The sequence below is a fragment of the Amphibalanus amphitrite genome, unplaced genomic scaffold, assembly GCF_019059575.1.
Source record: "Amphibalanus amphitrite isolate SeventyFive unplaced genomic scaffold, NRLGWU_Aamphi_draft 000542F_arrow, whole genome shotgun sequence".
NCBI classification, from domain to species: domain Eukaryota; kingdom Metazoa; phylum Arthropoda; class Thecostraca; order Balanomorpha; family Balanidae; genus Amphibalanus; species Amphibalanus amphitrite.
The window spans coordinates 178,419-198,130 of record NW_024882036.1 but is presented as its reverse complement, the minus strand read 5'-3'; the positions used below and the strand labels follow the sequence as shown (position 1 = coordinate 198,130).

At 50.2% G+C, this 19,712-nt stretch overlaps 2 protein-coding genes and 1 non-coding gene across 3 annotated transcripts; 1 reads left to right on the top strand and 2 right to left on the bottom strand.

The window, feature by feature from the left end:
* Window positions 1–2,517: 2,517 nt before the first annotated feature.
* Trnan-guu lies at window positions 2,518–2,591 on the bottom strand. Its single transcript has one exon. It is a non-coding gene; the product is annotated as a tRNA-Asn (tRNA).
* A 291-nt stretch (window positions 2,592–2,882) lies between these two features.
* LOC122393564 (trithorax group protein osa-like) lies at window positions 2,883–6,095 on the top strand. Its single transcript, XM_043389743.1, has 2 exons — window positions 2,883–3,478; window positions 3,946–6,095. Exons 1-2 carry the CDS (start codon window positions 3,443–3,445, stop codon window positions 5,824–5,826), a joined length of 1,917 nt encoding a protein of 638 aa, XP_043245678.1. The 5' UTR covers window positions 2,883–3,442; the 3' UTR covers window positions 5,827–6,095.
* Window positions 6,096–7,601: 1,506 nt separating this feature from the next.
* Window positions 7,602–9,726, bottom strand: LOC122393563 (collagen alpha-1(I) chain-like). Its single transcript, XM_043389742.1, has 2 exons — window positions 9,664–9,726; window positions 7,602–9,257 (listed from the first exon to the last, which is right to left on the bottom strand). The coding sequence occupies exons 1-2, from the start codon at window positions 9,673–9,675 to the stop codon at window positions 8,004–8,006; spliced, it is 1,266 nt and encodes a 421-aa protein (XP_043245677.1). The 5' UTR covers window positions 9,676–9,726; the 3' UTR covers window positions 7,602–8,003.
* Window positions 9,727–19,712: the final 9,986 nt, after the last annotated feature.

Below are 19,712 nucleotides of genomic sequence, written 5' to 3'. Positions count from 1 at the left end.
AGGATCACAGCGCCCACGACAAACGTGAGCCAGAACATGCCGATCACTATGACAGCCTCGCGCAGGTCGGGCAGCTCCCGCTCCGCCAGCGCGCCCGCGGCCGGGGCAGGCACCGCTAGGGAGCCCCTCCTGGTCACGATGTCCGGCGGGGCCGCAGACAGGTCAGGGGTGCTGGTGGAGGCTTTTCCGTCTTCTGTTTGCTACTATAGGACGCTCAGCTCCGGGCCATCAGTTAGAGCAGCCACTTCAGCCACCCAAAAATCACCTCCGGGTCTAGGTCAAACAGCTTTTTTCAAGTTGAACATGTTGATAATAGCCGTTTTCACGACGGCCATCTGGTACACGTTTGGTGCACATCTGGTGCAGATTAGGAGCAGATTTGGTCAAATCAGGTTCAGTGTGTCTCTTTGTAGCTATCAGCTAGGGGTGCTCTAATTGCTTATATATGCCTGCTTTGTCATATTATCAGAGAGCTTCATCGGTTAAAACACTGAAATAAATTCATAAAATGAAGATATTTGCTGTAAAGAACATTAGGTGCAGATTTGGTCAAATTAGGTGCATTCGCCGGATAGCCCGTCGTGAAAACAGCTATTACACATCAGTGATGAAAGTTTATCGCCTCGGAGTTATGGCGATGTCTGCTGAAATAGACTGTTTATGGGCTGCTGAAATAAGCAAATTCAGTCCAGTGACGTCAAGCTAATGTGACCCTGTAAGACTGATCCGCGACCTTTGTATTTATTTATTTATTTATTTATTTCACATTACAGACATGTCCGTGGAAACACGGCTATTCTATGTCCAAGTCGTTGTGCATATACAAATCGAATGGGATATGACAACAGTCACCGCAATCATTCACACATTCACCCTCATCACGTGTGCTAACTAGGACAGCTAAGTGGCTCGCTCGCGGTCAAACAAATGCTCCCCCTGTAATACCTCTTCTGCACTACTGTTAACGCCAGACCCCTTGAGACCCTAATTTTTCGCGATTACTTTTAAATGCGTGAAGGAATTTCAACCAAGCTCAGGACATGGCCGTTTCAAGACAGGCCGAAACTTTTACAATTTAGATATTTCATCGCCATTTCAATATTTCAGGCACTTGTCATTGACTCGTAATGTTAACTGTTTTTCCATCCTGGATAGAGGCTTTCTACGTCATATGACATTAGGCTCCGCCCACGACTGCGGCATTGACTCGTGCCCATCAGCGACCTCTGTACAAACGACACCCCTGCCATCTGTGAAGGACTATGAATTTCGCTGACGCTTCACGTGCTATGAGTCAATTGCAGCAGACGGTCAAGTAAATGTTAGGCTCTTGTTGACTCTTGTATATAGGACCAAGAGGACCATCACTCCTCAACCTACTACTCAGTCGTGCTTCGAACAAACGTTAACGATTCCTAACAAATACGATTTTCGATGTAGGGTATCTGTTTGAAATACGAGCGAGCCGTATGATGTGAAGCTCAGGCAATTAACTTATTATTGCGTTGTTCGATGGTTGCATAGCGATGTACAAATCGGCAGCTACTTGGTGACATCCGACATCCCCTTATCGCATTATCTGCAACGCCATAGGCTTTAAATACAGGTGAATATTTCCTAACCTTATGTCAGTTATATGCCATCTGCCCGTCATTTGCAGCTTATAAAAAAAATATCAGCGAACATATCAGCATTGTAGAAGCAATGCGCATTGAGCATTTATGACTCCTTAGTCATCATGTCGCTCTCTGGGCACTGTCAGCCAAGACGCTACGCACAACTCCGCCGGCTTTCGGCACCGCTCGACCGTCGCCCGTCCCCGCTCCCCGCCACAGCGAGAGTGACCGCGCGCCGGCCCGAAACCGCCGCAGGCCAAGACCACAGAGGCGGGGCTTAGCTGTGACGTCATAACGTATCACAGACTGACTGGTGATAGCCTCTACACACCGGATGAAAATCTTGCTCGAAATTTAACATTACGAGTCAATGACAAGTGCCTGAAATATTGAAATGGCGATAAAATATCTAAATTGTAAAAGTTTCGGCCTGTCTTGAAACGGCCATGTCCTGAGCTTGGTTGAAATTCCTTCACGCATTTAAAAGTAATCGCGAAAAATTAGGGTCTCAAGGGGTCTGGCGTTAACAGTAGGAGTGTGTATCCCAGTTACGGAGGCCGAGAGATCAGGACCGCACCAGTTTTCCTCGTCCGCAGGTTTGACCTTGCACGTGGCGTAGCGATCGCTCTTACTGGCAGTTGTTTAGGAGTGGAGAGAAGATCATTTATTGGGTTTCATGCAGTTTATCATGCTCCTGGCGAGCCTCACGGGGACATTGCGCGGCAATGTTTTGAATGCCGTTTTAAGCGCATGCTTCGCGCTTGCACTATATTTTCCGGATTTCATCATGGGCTATTTATATACACTGTTGGCGTTACGTTTCTTATCATCAGCTTTTATGCGACGGGTTACCTACAACAAGCTCACTGCTCACGCCATACGCGTCTCAAAACAGCGGTAACGCCCCCGGGTGGGCTCGAACCACCAACCTTTCGGTTAACAGCCGAACGCGCTAACCAATTGCGCCACGGAGGCTGCGGATGAGGAGAAAAAGTAATTTACGCGCGCAGAAATGGTGTCGGCAAGAACACATTCTCAAGTTTCATTTTTTTATGTAACTACCGTCTACCGTTTAGTCAAGTCTAGGCATATCACGAACATATGTTTAGGTAAAAGGTATGCTTTATTGCAATAATCAATTCACTTCACTGCCAGAGCGCTACTTCCGGACTCATAGGGTAGGTAGCGCCAGCAGCAAGCATACCGGAGGGCAGGCGGGGGAAGGGAAAGAGACTGCTAAGGAGCGGGGATGGGGGGAGGAGGGGTTAATCAATGCTAGGTTTTTGTTTCTTCCCATGTAAGTACCTACTGCTGTAGAGCGTTACGTTAAAAACATTGTTTTGGAAGGAATAATGGTCATTATGGCAATCGGCTTCGACCATTACAATTAGAACTAGAATTAGAACACTTACCTTATTACGTTTGGTCACTTGGAAATTGGAATGCCATAAAACCTGCTTCAGACTGCGTGTTATATAATGTATGGCGATGATTTACGAAGTTATTATGAAACGCATTTGGCATTGGCACCATTTGCTGCAAGAGTGACTCAATCCGCAGTGGCGTGACTGATCGGCAGGGACTCTGCCCCCTCACGCTCCCTCCCTGTATCCGCCCCTGCCGCGCGGCGCGACCTAAGCCGAGGTCACGTGTCCCGGCGGCCGGCCGACGCCTGGGGTCAGGTGACTCGGCGGCCGGCCGGCGCCTGGGGGCACGGCCAGCGGCGCAGCGCCGACCAGGGTCAGGTCAGTAGAGGTCGGACTGCGGCCGGGGCGGCGCCGCCCACTACTCACTAGCCGGTGAACGGAGGGACCCGTACCGTCAGCATGTGGTCGAGGGGAAGATGGCGCGTCACAGCCTTGGTAAGCATGTGCAAAAGTCTGCTCAAGTTTTGGAGAAGTTGTTTTTGTGATGATTCAATTACTTTTTAGTTAATTAAAATATAACTTTTTTTAAACTGCCGATTAAGAGTTATGTTCGTGCTTCCCAGCGATGATATTTTGAGATACGTATCTGACGTTTTTGCGAGCATTCAACGCATTCACAAGGGCATTGGAAAAGGGCATGAAAAAGGGGCGAGTTTTTATACTGAGGCATAAATTAATGAACTTGAGGTGAACCTAGGTTACATTGACATGAAAGATGGATAACTAGTGGACAAAATACCCAGTGGCGAGAAGTTTTTTTTTAATATTTCTCCAATGACAAATCTTAGTACTTATGAAGTCTTATTGCACACTTTTTTTCGTTTGCTGAGCAACTGCGTCGTCCAGCGCCGTGTTGTTGTGACGTCTTGCGCTGACCACTCGGTGTTTTTTTTTCGTTTCAGACTCTGATTCTCGTCTCTGCGCTGGCATCCGCCGAAAACCTGACCGGCGCTGACACAACGGATGGTGGACTGCTGGATAACCACCAGCCTGCAGTCGACAAACAGCGCGAGCCAAAGGCAGTCTGGACGAGCGGAGGCAGTCTGGACAACCATAAGACTGGTCCAACGACCGGCAGTCTAGCTAATCACCAGTCTGGTGCAGCGACTGGCAGTCTGGACAACCACCAGCCTGGTGTAGCGACTGGCAGCCTGGACAGTCACCAGACTGTTCCAGCCGCCGGCAGTCTGGACAACCATCAGCCTGGTGCAGCGACTGGCAGTCTGGACAACCATCAGACTGTTCCAGCCGCCAGCAGTCTGGACAATCACCAGCCTGGTGCAGCAACGGGCAGTCTGGACAACCATCAGCCTGGTGTAGCGGCTGGCAGTCTAGGCAACCACCAGACTGGTGCAGCCACTGGCAGTCTCGAAAACCACCAGCCCGCAGTCGACTCTCAGTCTGCTCCAGAAACGGGCAGTCAGCCCACCCAACATCAGGATCAAGGAGCAGGACAGCAACATCATGAGTCACAGCCAGTCCTTCAGCCTGGAGTTGGACAGAAGTTCAAACCGCAGGCAGTCCCCGAGCCTGTCGTCTGGCCGGAGTCGGGTCAACAATACGGACCAGGAGCCGGTCAGCAACAGCATTACTACGGAGCTGGCCCAGACCCAGGACATCCGCACCCAGAAGCTGAGCAGCCGTACAACCAGCTGGGAACCGGCCGGCCGTACAAGCAGTTCGCTGCGTACGGTAACCAGCAGGGAGCAAGCGGGTGGAACCGGCCAGGAACCGGCCAGCAAAACCAGAACCAACACGGCTACGGGACGGAGAACCAGTACCAACCGGGGCCCAGTGACGAAGACTGGTACGAGAAGGTCCGACGGCAGCCGGTCGGGACAAACTACGGGCCAGCGATCACCGTGCGCCACGAGTCTGAGCCGAGACGTCCCAACTTCCTACCTCCTGAAGAGGAGGAAGGCGAGGGATGGCTGGGCACGCTGACGGGCGTGCTGGACTCGTTCACCGGGGTGCACCAGGGGTCGGACTCTGACGACATGGACCAGAGGGAGCCGGATATGTTCCGACCTGATCCTGCTGCAATGTATCGACCAGAACCGAACCAGTATCATCGACCGGGACCGAACCATCACTACCGACCCCGACCGGAGCAGCACTGGCCCGAGTCCCAGCGGCCGTACAGAGAACAGGTGGCGAATCCTCACCGGCCGGAGTGGCACAATCCGCACCGGCCGGAGTGGCACAATCCGCACCCGCCGAGCCGGGAGTACCGCCAGGGAGAGGCTGGGCCGAGTCGTCCGGAGTGGGGCGATCCTCAACCTCAGCCAGACACCAGGGAGTACCGCCAGGGAAAACTTCAGCCCGACGAGCCGGAGACGGCTGAGCGAACTCGACCTGAGACGGTCCGGCAGTATCGGCAGGGACCAGCCGATCCTAACCGACCGGATGTAGACCAGCCGTTCGGACCAGCGTCCGGTGAGCCATACCAGCGGAAACCAGCGGAGCCGCACCAGCGGAGACCAGCGGACCCTCACCAGCGCAGACCAGCAGAGCCTTACCAGCGCAGACCACCACCCCCGGGGCAGCGCCCGACCGCCGACAGGAGATACGATACACCCTTCGGTCCCCAGCCGAACAGCGACGCAGAGCTGTTCGCGTACCCCAGCGACTTTATCGCGGATCTGAAGAACGTCGCCTGGTGGTGCTTTGTGATTATCGGCGCGTTCCTGCTGAATTTGGTTGTGTATAACGCTATTTCGAGCCCGCTGGAGGCAATTCTGGCTGTGAATGGCACACTCAACGCCACAGGGGCTGCATTGTGATGGAATGTTACAGCATAGTTCGACGTCGCATAGTGCGACGTCAGGTTTGCGATATTACGCCAAATATATTTTTCAATCGTATTTTTGATATTAAGTCATTCTTGAATGAATTATTTGTCCATCTGTAATGTGCCAGTAGCGCTGGGTGGGGTGCGTCGCATTGTCTCTTGTTTTACCGAGTGTTATTCGAAAATGCACAATGTTAAGCCGGCGCTGTTACCAAATTGCCTCGGTGACCATGCTAAATATATGTGCTGCAAGCTAACATATTTTTTTGTTTAAAATGTTTGCGTCACAGGTTTCATAGGACTTTCTTTCACAACACAGTCTTAGTTAGCGCTGCAACGGGGATAAGAGTAAGACTGGGTGTACGCTTCGGCCTCCGTTTATCATTCAGCATTCATTGTTAACTCCAATGCGGCTGAAGTGCAATTGCCGAAGATCGCTTTGCGTCTGGAAGTGGTTCTTAATTCCGTCGTCATAAAGCTGAATCACATGTGGAGAAATGAGTTGGAACTGACCTAAATACGTGGCACTTTTCCTTATTTTTCATATTCGTTTTGCGTGCGAGAAGGAATGTGACCAAACGTGTGCATCAATTATTGAAAACAGCCCAGAGGCCGCATACTGCGCTAGAATGCATTGCAATGCGTAAAACAGTCCACTAGCATTGCATCGTACAGCGCCTGACTAGTGACTACACCGCTCAGTCTCGAAGCAGCCCACCCCTCGCGGTACATTACACCCCAGCACGTGCACTGCCGTTTGTTCAGACAAAGGCGGTGACACGGGGCCCAGTCAGGGCGTGGCCGCCCCTTTCCGTGCCGGCCCGTACCAGTCTACAGCGTCACAGACGGACATGACTTTCCTCCCCCTGTATCGCCATCCGGGAGATACGGGGGGGGGGGGATAGGGATCAGAGGTGGAACGGGTACTTTTGAACAGCTTAGCCAGCGACTCGTTTAGAATAAATACTGTTTTGGTGAATGTTGGCAAATGTGACGTTTTAATTGCCCAGAAAATGCTTCAGGCAGGATTGTTGATGCTGAAAAGACTTGGAAAATCAGTTTTTGGGGTGCATTATAAAAATCGATGTTGGCATATTATTGGTAGTTGGTACAGACTTGATAAATGCCAAGTGCTAAGTCTTTATATGTTAAGCATTTCTTATTTATTTTGCCGACAGGAAGTGTGCACCACAAATCTACACAGCGCGCGCCCGGAAACGTTGAGATGAAAGAGGAAACATGAGTGCTTATCAGTGCATAGTCGAGTAGGGTTTTTCGATAAGGATAAAAATAGGAAAATCTGGCGGCGGAAAACAGATAATATGCTACGTGGCTTTACCTGTTAGGTCCGCCGCTCATGAGATCGGAATGTGCGGTTTCCTAGTGACTCATTCGCTACCTCTGAGCAATAACTATTCCTGCAGTATTTTTGACGAGCTTTTGCGTCGTGCTAATAATTATGAGAACCGTCTAGTAACCACAGGTGCGTTGGATTACGCTAAAGACACGTCATTAGTCCGGCATTTTTAGTGTTTATATATAGGCCAACGTTAAGCAAAAAGATCAACAGTAAGTACATAATAAGAGCCATATAGTTGTGTGCATGTTTCACTGATTTCTATCCAGTTAATTTCGTAAAAACACAGGTGTTTATTGAAACTCAAAAAGCGCTAATTCTTCCCTGTTTCCAGCCCTGCTACCTAATCATTATTGCATCGGTGCGCTAAACCTCCGCAAACAGCACATAACGCTTTGATAAACAATGGCTGTTCAATGTGTCAATATATTCATCAATGCACATTACAAATGCATGTACTTTAGCACTAGTGTGTGCTGCATCATCCTTAGTATTTTCATCTTCACAATAAATCCATTTTCATTCATCATTGTTATCATACTTACCATCGTTCATAAATATTTATCTCAATGGCAGCTTCACGACTTACATAAGTAACCGTTCATTATGGGGACAAACATGGACACTGCATGTGAAAAAACAACAATGAGACCCGACTTGAACACATGACTTGCTCTCAGCGCTCGTAGATAGCCAGCCGGACATACAACCACACACAGACAGACACACACGGAGCGCAGACAGACAGACAGACAGACAGCGCGCAGTCGCCAATCTGGAGTGAAAGCCCCCTCACTCGCCCGTCTCACTCCCTACTGGAACCGAGTCGCTCCGCGCGTTTGCCCGAAGCTCCCTCTCGCTCCGCCGAACCCGCTCGGTTCCGCCGCGAACGCCGTGCTCCCGAAGGGCGCCGAGGCGCTGGCGTCAAAGGCCGTCCGACCGGCCGCCGGCTGTCCGAACTGCTGACCGCTAGCCGTCGGGAACTGGCCGGCGAAACCCTGCTGCGCGCCGAATCCCTGCTGGGCCGGGAACGCCGGCTGCCCCGCGAAACTCTGCTGGCCGAACGGGTCGGCCTGGACGAACTGCTGGCCGCCAGGGGCGAACTGCTGGCCTGCAGGAGCGAACTGCTGGCCCGCCGGAGCGAACTGCTGGCCCGCGGGAGCGAACTGCTGGCCGCCTAGAGCCGGCTGAGCGAACGGATCTGGCTGTCCGACGAACTGCTGGCCAGCGCCCGGGAACGACTGCTGACCGAAAGGATCGGGCTGGCCGATGAACTGCTGCTGAGGAGCGAACGCCTGCTGGCCAGCAAACTGCTGCTGGGGGAGGAAAGCCTGCTGACCGCCGAACTGCTGCTGAGGAAGGAACGCCTGCTGACCGCCGAACTGCTGCTGCGGCAGGAACGCCTGCTGACCGAACTGGTCGGCGGGGGCGAACTGTTGCCCGGCGAATCCCTGCGCTCCCGCCGGGAATCCCTGCCCGCCGAACGCCGTCGGGGCCGAGGGGAACCCTCCGGCGGCTCCCGGGAAGGCCCCCTGTCCGAACTGTCCCTGTCCGAACTGTCCCTGCCCGAAGCCGCCGGCCGGCCCGGGCTGACCCCTCTGACTGCCCCGCGGCGCCAGACCGGCCCCGTTGGTGCCAAAGGTGCCGTCCGAGGCGGTCGGTCCGGCGGGCCGGGCGCTCGAGGAGCCGCGCCGCGAGCTGCTGCTGCTGCCGCTGCGCTCCGAGTCGCGCGGCGACGTCAGGCTGGCCAGCGCGTCCGGCGGCAGGTGCTGCGGGTCGCGCCTCTCGGCGGCGCCGCCCTCGCGGAAGTGCGGGTTGGTGAACGGCTTGGCGCGGCCGAAGGAGAACTTGGAGACGAGGAAGTTTCCGTTGCCGAGGTCCTCGCCGAGCTGTGGCGGGGTGCCGGTGGCGGCGGGACCGCCCGGTGGTCCTCCGTGGCTGCCGGGTGGTCCTCCGTGGATGCCTGGTCCGCCTGGTCCTCCTGGTCCGCCGGCACTGGCGCCGGGGTCGCCGCGGGGCGTCTTCTGGGCCGCCACAGCAGCCACCAGAGCCGCAACGAGAACAATCTGCCGAGGGAGAAGCGGAACGATTGAGGAACTGGCCTGCCTTATAATAAGCAAGATATCGTGATCCTTTTCAAGATATTTCAAAGCTATTTATTTACCGATGACATGAATCCCTTAACAGATAATAAAATATCAAATAATTACATAAACTGAAATTCAAATGAAATTAAAAATTGTAAACAAAATTATTTTCTAATCGTAAAAACTTGAATAAGATGCCAAAAGTCACCAACCATCGAGCTAATCATTGTTTCTTTTATTCATCGCACTAATGAACAAAAGCACGTCCAAATTATTTTCGAAACTTTTAGCAATTCTTCGAATATTAACATATCACGACTTCAATACCTATATCACTGGCACCACTGTTCATCGATAGAGTATATCTCGCCGCTGAATTTCTCACCTTAATTGCCATCCTGTCCGTAATCAATCTGTCCAAGTCGAACACCTTTCAACGAATGACCCAGCTCCCACTGCCGACACTCCTTTATACACGCGCCATTTCCAGAGCCGCCGGGAGGGGGGACCTGCGCAGAAACCTGCGCCCCGGACCGGAGCCGGTCCGCAGCCCCCTCCCCCCCCCCCCCAGCGGCGGTAAAAATCCCTATCTGCGGCGGTGCTGACTAGACTGTGAGAACGTTGTTGGGAGCACGGCGGGCCGGGCCGGCCGTCTTTCCTGCAGCGAGCGCCGCACCTGCCCGGCCCGGGTCGGCGGGGGGCGGCGCCGACTCTGCAGTTCTTTCTGTCGAGATGCGGTTAATTTAGAAAAAGGTTGGTGCAGGCGAATGATCGGTATGCACAGGAATGCTTCCTGTGATTGTTGCGTGAATAACTGTCATGGGAACATTGCATGGTGGCATTTGAAGCAGGCAGGATTCGCGCATGTCCTGTATTTTCCATGTATGTATGTGACGTTTTTATTCGCAATTTATCCGGCTTAGGTCGATGAATCTCAAGTACATCGCATAGCTGCAGAGTCTGAGCTAAATTGACGCTCACTTTCACAAAATAGATCGCGATTGATCTGATTTATAACGCATGAAAAGTCGATCGCTTTAAATGAGGGCACTTTCGCCTCATTGAAGCTACAGGAAAACAGTTGTAGATGACAGCTAAATCTGTTCAACAATGCAGGTAGCGCCACATCGTAAGTGTTATGTAAGCGAGTCCGATCGAGTAACAGATTACGTGAAATGAGGACACTTCCGCAATCACCAAATGGTGACGTTTACGGTAGCCACAGGAGGCAAACGAAGGCAATACTTTCACTGAAACATTCGCTGTGAATCTACATGGTTTTGTAGTTTTTAGCCTACATACGCATAGAGCAAAGCAGCACAAAGTTATAATGCAACGTCACAGTCCCAACTTAGCTTTGAGATTCGCCTCTTAAGGTCAATACATGCTTAAGCTCATGCCGAAAATATCACAAAAACTTATAACGCACGTCTTATAACGTGCTAAAAATTGTGTTAGGCACTTTTTTTATAAAATGTGGTTCGAAGCTTTTGAACGGAAGGATTCACAAGGTCTTCTTCTTAACCGTTCTAAAAAGATTTAACTGCCGTTAGGTATTTGGTAACGGGGCGTTCCTTCAGCACGTTTGCCCATCGTCACGCCTACATTCTCATCTGGTGTGACAGTTCTATGAAGGATGAAGCACAACCCGCGCGTCCTGTGTCTGGACTTTTGCTCTTCTACAATCTACATGTCTGATTTGTGTACAAACACCACAACGTGATCAAGGTGCCGTTTTAACCGGCGTTTTCGTCGCCAAGGAGTCGTTCGTTCGTGACGACGGCATCGGCCGTTCACCTTGGAACGCTTTTCGAGCAGCAGAAACACCCCTGTCTGTCCATTAGTTGGAACAGGAGCTGCCTGACTCGACCGGACCTGGCTGCTGCAAGCGTGGGACCGGTCACATGGCTGAACATACCCAGTGAGGTCAGCTGCATGGGGTATATTGAAAAGAATCATGCGTGGTTTTGTGGTGCACATTGTGCACACTAATGCACACTGCGCGCACTGTGCACAATGTGCACAATGTGCATAGCAATTGGTCGTTAAAGTCATCTCATTACAGTGACGCTAAAGATAAGGATGTCGAACTTTACGCTCAATAACTTGCAATGACATGGTTTGCAATATGCTTACGCAGCGGATGTGTCCTCGCATTCCACGCTCTTCATTCAGAATGTTTTATAATAAACAATAAACGTAAATAATTTATCTTATGTAAGTAAGCTTAAGTAAGCTGTTTGCTTGTCAAACCCATTACCGTGTCAAGTTGTTACTGGTTTGACGTGGCAGACTGCGCAAAGCACGACATTGCTGTGCGCTGACCAGTCGGGAAAATATCTGTCAGTTGACGGAAGTGACTCAGCACCTCGGGATAAATCTGAGTATCAATCCCGGAACACACCTGAGCGGGTTTCCTGTCGAGTAACGAAGCCAAGGAGGGTTCTCGATGACTCAGAAGTATAGCCGGAACTTGGGACTGTCAGAAAGATCGATTTCATTGAATGAGGTCTTTTTCTAAAGGTTTTCAGGCGATGAAAAATATGTAGCACTGAGAATTAATAAAACGATAAGTTTAGTTCGTTTTCTATCATCCGTATAAAGCGTTTCATCTAGTACCTATTCTATTCAAATGTATAACTATTCTAACTGTACAATAAATTGCTCTTGGGGTAGTAGTAGGACACAAGCTCTAAAATGATCATTTCTTCTGCCAATCAATGTTCCTAACGAAAATAATACGCACATTTTGGTGGAAAATAACCACTCCTACTGATCCTTACTAAAAAGAACGCAGTTAATGCCGGATGTTATCAGCCGATTCTAGACTGATGTGTACGCCAAGGCCGCTCCTTTGGCGCCGTTATTTTAGCAGATTTCCCAGATGACGGCGGAAACATGCTCTGGGTGTGAAGAGCCCCTTATCAGTGACGATCATCAGAAAGGATAATGAAATTACAGCGGTGAGATGCGGCTATAGGAGTTTGGACCAGCCGAGAGTAAATAGTTTCCAACGGGGAGGAGAGCAAATGGCAACAGCGATGCAGCTGTGCAAAAACTTGGAATTTGTGGGGTGTTTGGAGCTTCATTCGACATGTAGTCTAGCTGTGAATATAACTTGAGGCTAAGATGAGATAATCGTGATGATTTTGGGACATATATGCTGTGATGGATATATGCTGTGATGGTCGATTGAAGAAAGTGCTCTTTGTGGAAGGCAAGAAGTCCAGGCTCATCTCGAGAAAATACCTTCGTTTTAAATCATTCATTGTTTATACCAATACCACTTGCAAGAAATCGAGTTTTTCTCCCGTTGCTCGGCAGATAGCACAAAAGCTACGAGCGGCGCATTGCCTCAGCAATAGGCGCCAGCTCTGTGACCCGTCAGATGGAACCGTGACTACGGTATTTTACGGTCAGAACCGTGCTCCAACGGGACACGGAGGTAATCGAGGACCAAACACTGTGGACACACCCGTATATGGAGGTGACGCCATTTCAGCTGGACGGGAATAGCTCGAGAGTTGGACGGTGACACAACTCCGGAATGCATTGGAAATGGAAATGAATGTGGACTGGAAAGCTCCGCTTATCTCATCGCCACGCATCTATTCAGATCACAAGTGCATAAGGCGTTGTTTTTAAAAGCACTATTGATTCAATGTAAGCTGGATAGATATAAAATTTATCCGATGCAGGCATGCAGCCAGCCTATCCGTCAAGCATGCCTGTCTTGTGAAACATTTTCCCATACACCAAACTAATTAAAATATGTTTTTATTGCCAAAATTATTGCACCTCTGTATCTACGCTCGTGAGTTTCATCACTGGCTTGCAAACAAGCATGTCACAAATTTCACGCAACATCTCAAGATGTTACGGTTGACTTTGTCATAAAAAACGTTTAGGCTGCAAGTCGAATTTCACGTCCACTGAATTCTTTGCCATAACTTTGTGCACCTCAGATGCATGAACTGATTTTGCCAATGGACTGTGTCTATCTGTGATGTTTCACTGGATGAACGCCACACGTATAAGGGCGTTCACATGGATGAACGCCCTTGAAATACGGAGCAGATCGTTCATTGTTCTAGGGCACTCTCAGCCCTGAGACACAGCTCCCTGTCGGCGAGGGGGATGGTAGACAGACTGCTCAGAGTTCACACCGCTTTGGACCGGATTGTTCTCGGCTTTACCAGGTCACGGCCCGGGAGGAAAGGAGGGTGCCGATTTTCCTCCGTATCCCGTGGACTGACGGACAGCCCGTGCTGCGCCTGCAGTTCGATTGGTTCGATGTTTCGTCAATGTTGAGGATAATTCATCTAACCGGATCGAACACACAGCTTCATTACACGTGGGCTCAACATTACATGTAACGCTGATGTATGTAACGCAGTTCCACAAAATGTCGGACAGTGGCCTGGTGAGTTCAGCGGTCTCAGTTGCACCAGAATCGCTCCCTGAACAGACGTGAGCCTAACTGTGGCGTTAGGTCACGAACTGGGATAGGCCGGGCGCTGATAGGAGTCCAATCTGCCCTGCACGCCCGGATGGCTCGCTATGGGAATCGGGCGCTCCGTGAGCGGACGACATTCCGGGATAGTTGGGGCCCTCGAACAAAGGACGAACTCAGGCCGCGTCAAGGCACCCTGATGGAGAGATAGGGAGCGCTCAGTTCGTGTCAGGTGATGATAATAGTCCGCTGGACCGTTTGAGCGTGATAAATACCTGGAATAACAGTCAGTGCAGACTGCAGTTATTGCACCACCTGGTGAAATATTTTTAACAGAATTCGCACAACGTCGAATGAACAGAATCAGCAATCAGCACAACGTCGAACAGGCGACTTTTCACCCTCTCATCATCAGGCATATGTTTTTGTCTGAGTGATTTTCATTGATAACGCTTGGGGCTTGGGGACAAATGCGACAAAAGCAAGCTTCTAAGCTCTTTACCAACCCAGCTGCTAGTGCTAGCAGTCATCTATGATGCATTCAGATTTGACCCTTTTAGTGGCAGGCTCCTATGGCTAAGGCTGATGATTGAATTCCAGGTCTGCATTGAAAACATCTTGCTTCCCAAGTTTACGATTGTTGATGGTTGAATAAATCATTTCCATGAAGTGTCATGATAATATATGTACCATAGTCATAGTCATAGTCATGTATTGAGTACTTCCGTTTATTATATACCAAGTATAATACCAAGACGTATATACCAAGTATTCGACCATTCTGACCTCATTGTTGCTACTTGCTGACACAGGCTTAGTCACCGGTGATCCGCGTTCTGTTGTGAGCCGGACGTCAGGCAGCAGCCGACGCCCATGTAACGGGTGGGCGTCCCCTCTGACGCCCTCAGGTGCTGTATATGCATGTGACACGCCCACTTCGGACTTCGCTGCGATTAGCAGGAAATTGAGCAAACTGAGAAATATTTGTTGTTCTCTTTTACCAGCGCTTTTGTATAAGTGACGTTTGGCCATGATCCTACATTATCAATGAAGTCCGAGCAATGCCTTACACATTATTCATTCAATAAACGTCCGCATATAACAAGGCAGGCACGACCGATCGATACGTGCTTTTGTGAGAACGTTTTGATGAATAGTGAAAAGACGCTGAACTGTTAGTGGCACAAGACCTGAGGAGGGTCTGACACTTGACAGCCTGCACCGTACCCAGGTGGCACCACCAGCTAAAGTAACACTCGGTAGAAGGCAGCACTTCATGTGGATGGAGTTCCGCTTAGGCAGGGTATCTTCGTCTGGAAGTATGGGTACCGATGAAAAACTGATCGAAAAAGTTTTTTTTATTCTACCTTCGCCAGCGGCCTCAGGAATCAATCCTGAAGTCACTGTCGCGTCTGTTCGGTAGACTCATAACGCGCACAGCCAACGTGAATTCGGTGGGTGGTGGCTAAAAATAGAACCCACCGCGGCCGGGGTTTCTCTCCAGGCCAGAGGAGGGTAGAGACTCTGGGTGTCACTGGCCGGTGCCGATTGGTGGACGCATAAATTAGAAACCCATCGCCGGTTCCTGATTCGGCGGATACAGTAATTGTGGTTTTTATGACAAAGGAATAAAAACATGTGTCGATATGATTACGACATTGATATCGAAAGGTGAACTTTTCAGAAAAAAAAATCCAATTAAATGTAACGGCGTAAAATACTGAACATAAATCACTGACAGGAGCCATCAGAGATGAGGGAGCTAGCCAGCTAACCAAAACGCCTTCAGTTACAGGTCGATCTTTGATCGCAAATCATTATTTTTAGCAGCTGAAACCAAATGTTCAGACGAGAAGAACAGGCAGAAGACAAAACATTAAAAATTAATTCCTTGTTTCCAGTATGATAACAGTTTTAGCATTTAATATATGTGCAACAGAAATGTTTTACAGTGACAGTATGGGATCTGTTGCCCCCTCCTTTGATACATCCCGACTCAGACTACACACCACCCCTGCCTTTCTCCTGGTGTGAGTTTGTGTGTGAGTAGAACCAAGGACGGACCAGGACCAGACCGCACGGACCATACGGGGACAGATGAACCACGCTCCCCGGGGGGGCCGGTCCCATTCACACTGGGAAAGTGACCGTCCCACGCCGTCGGACCAATTCGACACGAGAGAGGAGGCACGGCATGTCAGGATTCCACGGATACTCGCGCCGTGGCTTGGGCTGGGAAGTGTGGTAATTTTTACCGGTGGTCAGTCGTGGCCGCTCCAGTAATTAAGGAGGTTGCTTAGTTCGCAAGTAGTGTAGAGCATCGCTGACACCTGGTCCTGGTTTCTGCGGAGAACTTAGAGCTGACAGGAAATTCGCGTGACAATCCGTATACCACCATTTAATCGCCTAACAAGTACTCCAACAAAACCGTTGCTTTATCACTTGTTAGCAGGTGATATGTGAAAAACATCTAAAATCATCCAAAGAACATACAGACACATATGATCAAAGAATAGAGCCAGTCATTCTGAGCTGGATAATCCAGACAGACAAATAAGCGCAAAGAGCAGACGAATTTGTGCACCGTCACCCTGTCACATATAATGCGATGGGACCGTTCCCATCCGTTACCAACTTATCACTCTTCTCCCCTGCCCAGGTCACGTGATAGAGAAACCCACCTCTGATGACGTCACACGGAGGACCTCACACCGATAATGCGTGGCTACACTGAATTAATGGCCAGTCTCTGACGTCAATGTATAGGAGCCATCGACGAGAGATGCGAGGCTATCGCGTCAATCCGTGGCCATTAATACGGTGCAGGTGTACTCAGAGTAAGGGGCTAATGAGATGGGTGGTGTTGCGTCGCGATGGGGTTGGATAGTGGGAGATGGAGCCGAGAGAGAGAGAGAGAGAGAGAGAGAGAGAGAGAGAGAGAGAGAGAGAGAGAGAGAGAGAGAGAGAGAGAGAGAGAGAGAGAGACAGAGAGACAGAGAGACAGAGAGAGAGAAGAGACAGAGAGAGAAAGAGAGAGAAAGAGAGAGAGAGAGAGAGAGAGAGAGAGAGAGAGAGAGAGAGAGAGAGAGAGAGAGAGAGAGAGAGAGAGAGAGAGAGAGAGGAAAGCGCAGACCTCGTCAAACACCTGCCTCTTATCATCTAATGACATCCTCAATCACATATCATATTCCAAAAGCCATACTCTGATATAATGTAAAGTCACACCGTGCGCTCCGATCGACCCGAGCCCTCATACTGTGCCAGTTTTCGTCGGGCGATGAGCGAAGTTTCGTCTCTGTACGGCTCTGTTCTGTATAGGCCTGCCCCGTTTCCGTCTATTTATATGGTTCCGTTCCCTTATACGGTGCTGTTTGTATTCATACTCGTCTCGTTTCTCTATTCTTGCACTCTAAACCTGTTTCCAAAGGTCACCACCTTTCTCCCTAAGTTCCGACCCTTCCTCCGTATAGCATTGACCCGTCTCCGTAAGTCCTCACCCCATCTCCGTGCGGAACTGCAGTGTCTCCTCCCAGCTGACCCCATCTCTCTGTGGACCGCAGGGCTATCTCCGTCGTACCGCGAACCCATCTCCATACTTCACTGCCGGGCCGGAGCGGGTCAACATCATGCAGCTCGGGCACTACTGTCTGCCGGGCGGACTGCGGCGCGTCCTCTGAGGCCGGCCGGTGACCTACGATAGTATGTCAGCGTCCCGGGCGGACCCGCGCGCAGAGCGTTACCCCCTAATTTGCGATTCACCTGGTTATTGGCGTGCAGGTAGTGATAGGCCGGGTTTGGTAACGCGCGACTTACAAACGACGCTGCTAGAGTGATGTATTGCAGGAGTGAACTTTTACCGTTGTCGCGGTGCGGGCCGCCTGCAGAAGGATGAATGGGGCAGGGCTGAATCGCTATCGAAGCCGAGAAATGCTAGGCTAGCACTGAACCTTATTGAGCCAGTGTTAAAGTCGTAACATATGTACGGTGCATCGTATGCAGCCTATGCAGGATTGGCTGTGGTCAGGGTGTGAGGCTTGCGAGTTAATCCCGGTTTAATTTTAATGTTGAAATGCTATAGCACTGTTAGGCAGCATGTTTGTGTTTACTAGACAAAACCCTATCTTCTGAAAAAGTCAATAAGCAGTCTCTCAGACTGTCTTGTAGGATATTGGTGAGGAAAATATGAATAGAAATAACGTTGCTAAGTGACCTCAACGCTGTTCAGAAACCGAAGACACCTTTTTTCAAAATATTTCAATTCTTTTCCCTAAAACTTACAATTTAAACAATTACTTCCAAAAATGTCCCCAGAAATCTGCTCGTTTCATCTCGTTTTTTTATGATTCCCGGTATATTTCAGCCACTCGGCTGCTCTGAGTCTCCGTTAGTGGGTCAGCGTGGTGTCCGCGTGTCTGGGACGCTCTGCTGCGACAGTGTGACCAGATGGTATCCCCTGGCTGACCCCATACCGGGCCGACCGCCCGCCCTGGTCCCCGCCCGCCCCGCCCGCCCCGGTCCGAGCGGCGCGGCGGTACTGATGGGGCGATAGGAGAGTGACCCACAGAGCTGGCCACTTGAGAGTGTCACACCTTGACTGGGGCGTGGGACTATCACTGAGGGTGGGATATAGAAATTACTGTCACCTGAACTGTCACCGAGGGCGGGGATACAGAGCTCACTGTCAGCTGAACTGTCACCAGAACTGTCACCAGAACTGTCAGCAGAACTGTCACCTGAACTGTCACCAGAAATGCCACCAGAACTGTCACCAGAACTGTCACCTGAACTGTCACTTGGAGAAGGACGGACAACAACTTGTCACATAGACCGGATCAGCCGGCTGGCAGCAGCTGTCACACTGTGACATTGCTCACCGGCTGTCACCAAGGAAACGCTGTTGGCAATAGGTTCTTCTCAGACGCGAGTCCGGCTGTACGGCCCTCCAGATATTTAGTGGTTGGTTGCCAACATCACAGTGAGCGATCTGCATTGATGAATACGTATAATGGCTGTTGAAAACCATTGCCGAAGTGTGTGCACGAACCCTCTTCTCATTTCTATTGAGTCATTTTAAAGGAGTGTCTCTGTCATTCAAAGTTATTACACCAAAAGCACATAGGCTAACCAACCACTCTTTTGCTGGAGGGCGTACATTATACCGTGCTTCTTGCCATGCAGAAATGTGGCGACAATCTGACTTTTAGAAACTAAGCGACATAGTTAAACCGGTCAAAATTCTACGCAAAGTTTTAAATAAATCAACATACCGAACAGAGAGACTACTCAGAATATGCCGTAGTGCTGGCAGTTGTTTGAGACTGATTTGTGAGTCAGCCTGGCCAGAAATAGGCCATGGGGACCGATGGCAGCGCTAAAACACAAAAAAATCATACCTCAAAATTGAAATACTTACGTACAACTTAAACTAAAGGCGAGGAAATATTCAGGTAATGGTAATGCGAAAGCAAAAAACTCGCATTTTTTAATGTCTTCTTTGGACATTAATTTTTCATTTCGGATGGCTTCATATTCTTATGCACAAAACAGATGGGGGAGGGGGGGGGGGTGCCGTTGCCAGCTTGAGCCGTCAATTACAATCTGAGCCGCACTGTTGATCCCAGCCATTCTCCCTCTGACCACAATAGTAATGTAGTCAGAGGGAGATGACAATGGTAATGTGGGAATCGTGAGCTGAGGCTGCCGTGAAGCGTTAGCCGCTTCACTGGCTGATCGCCGCGGTCCCACACACTGCCAGCCCTGGTGACTGGTGGCGAGAAAAAGTCTCACGGTTAAATGGCTGACTGACACCTGAACGACTTCTGACGTTCTGACCTCATGTGACCTGGGGTCAAAAACTAACACAAGATGTGAAATTGACGCATCATATAGGCTATAACAAATATCGCGACACAACGCGCTGCGGTTTTCTTTACACATGCAAAGAACTGGTAGGTGTGGTCAAAAATGCCCCCCTCCCCCCA

Bases quoted from the DNA above. Each gene is read 5' to 3' on its own strand.
- LOC122393564 (XM_043389743.1), top strand. From the start codon at position 3,443: ATGTGGTCGAGGGGAAGATGGCGCGTCACAGCCTTG. The intron at 3,479-3,945 runs GTAAGCATGTGC...TTTTCGTTTCAG, and splicing joins GATGGCGCGTCACAGCCTTG to ACTCTGATTCTCGTCTCTGC.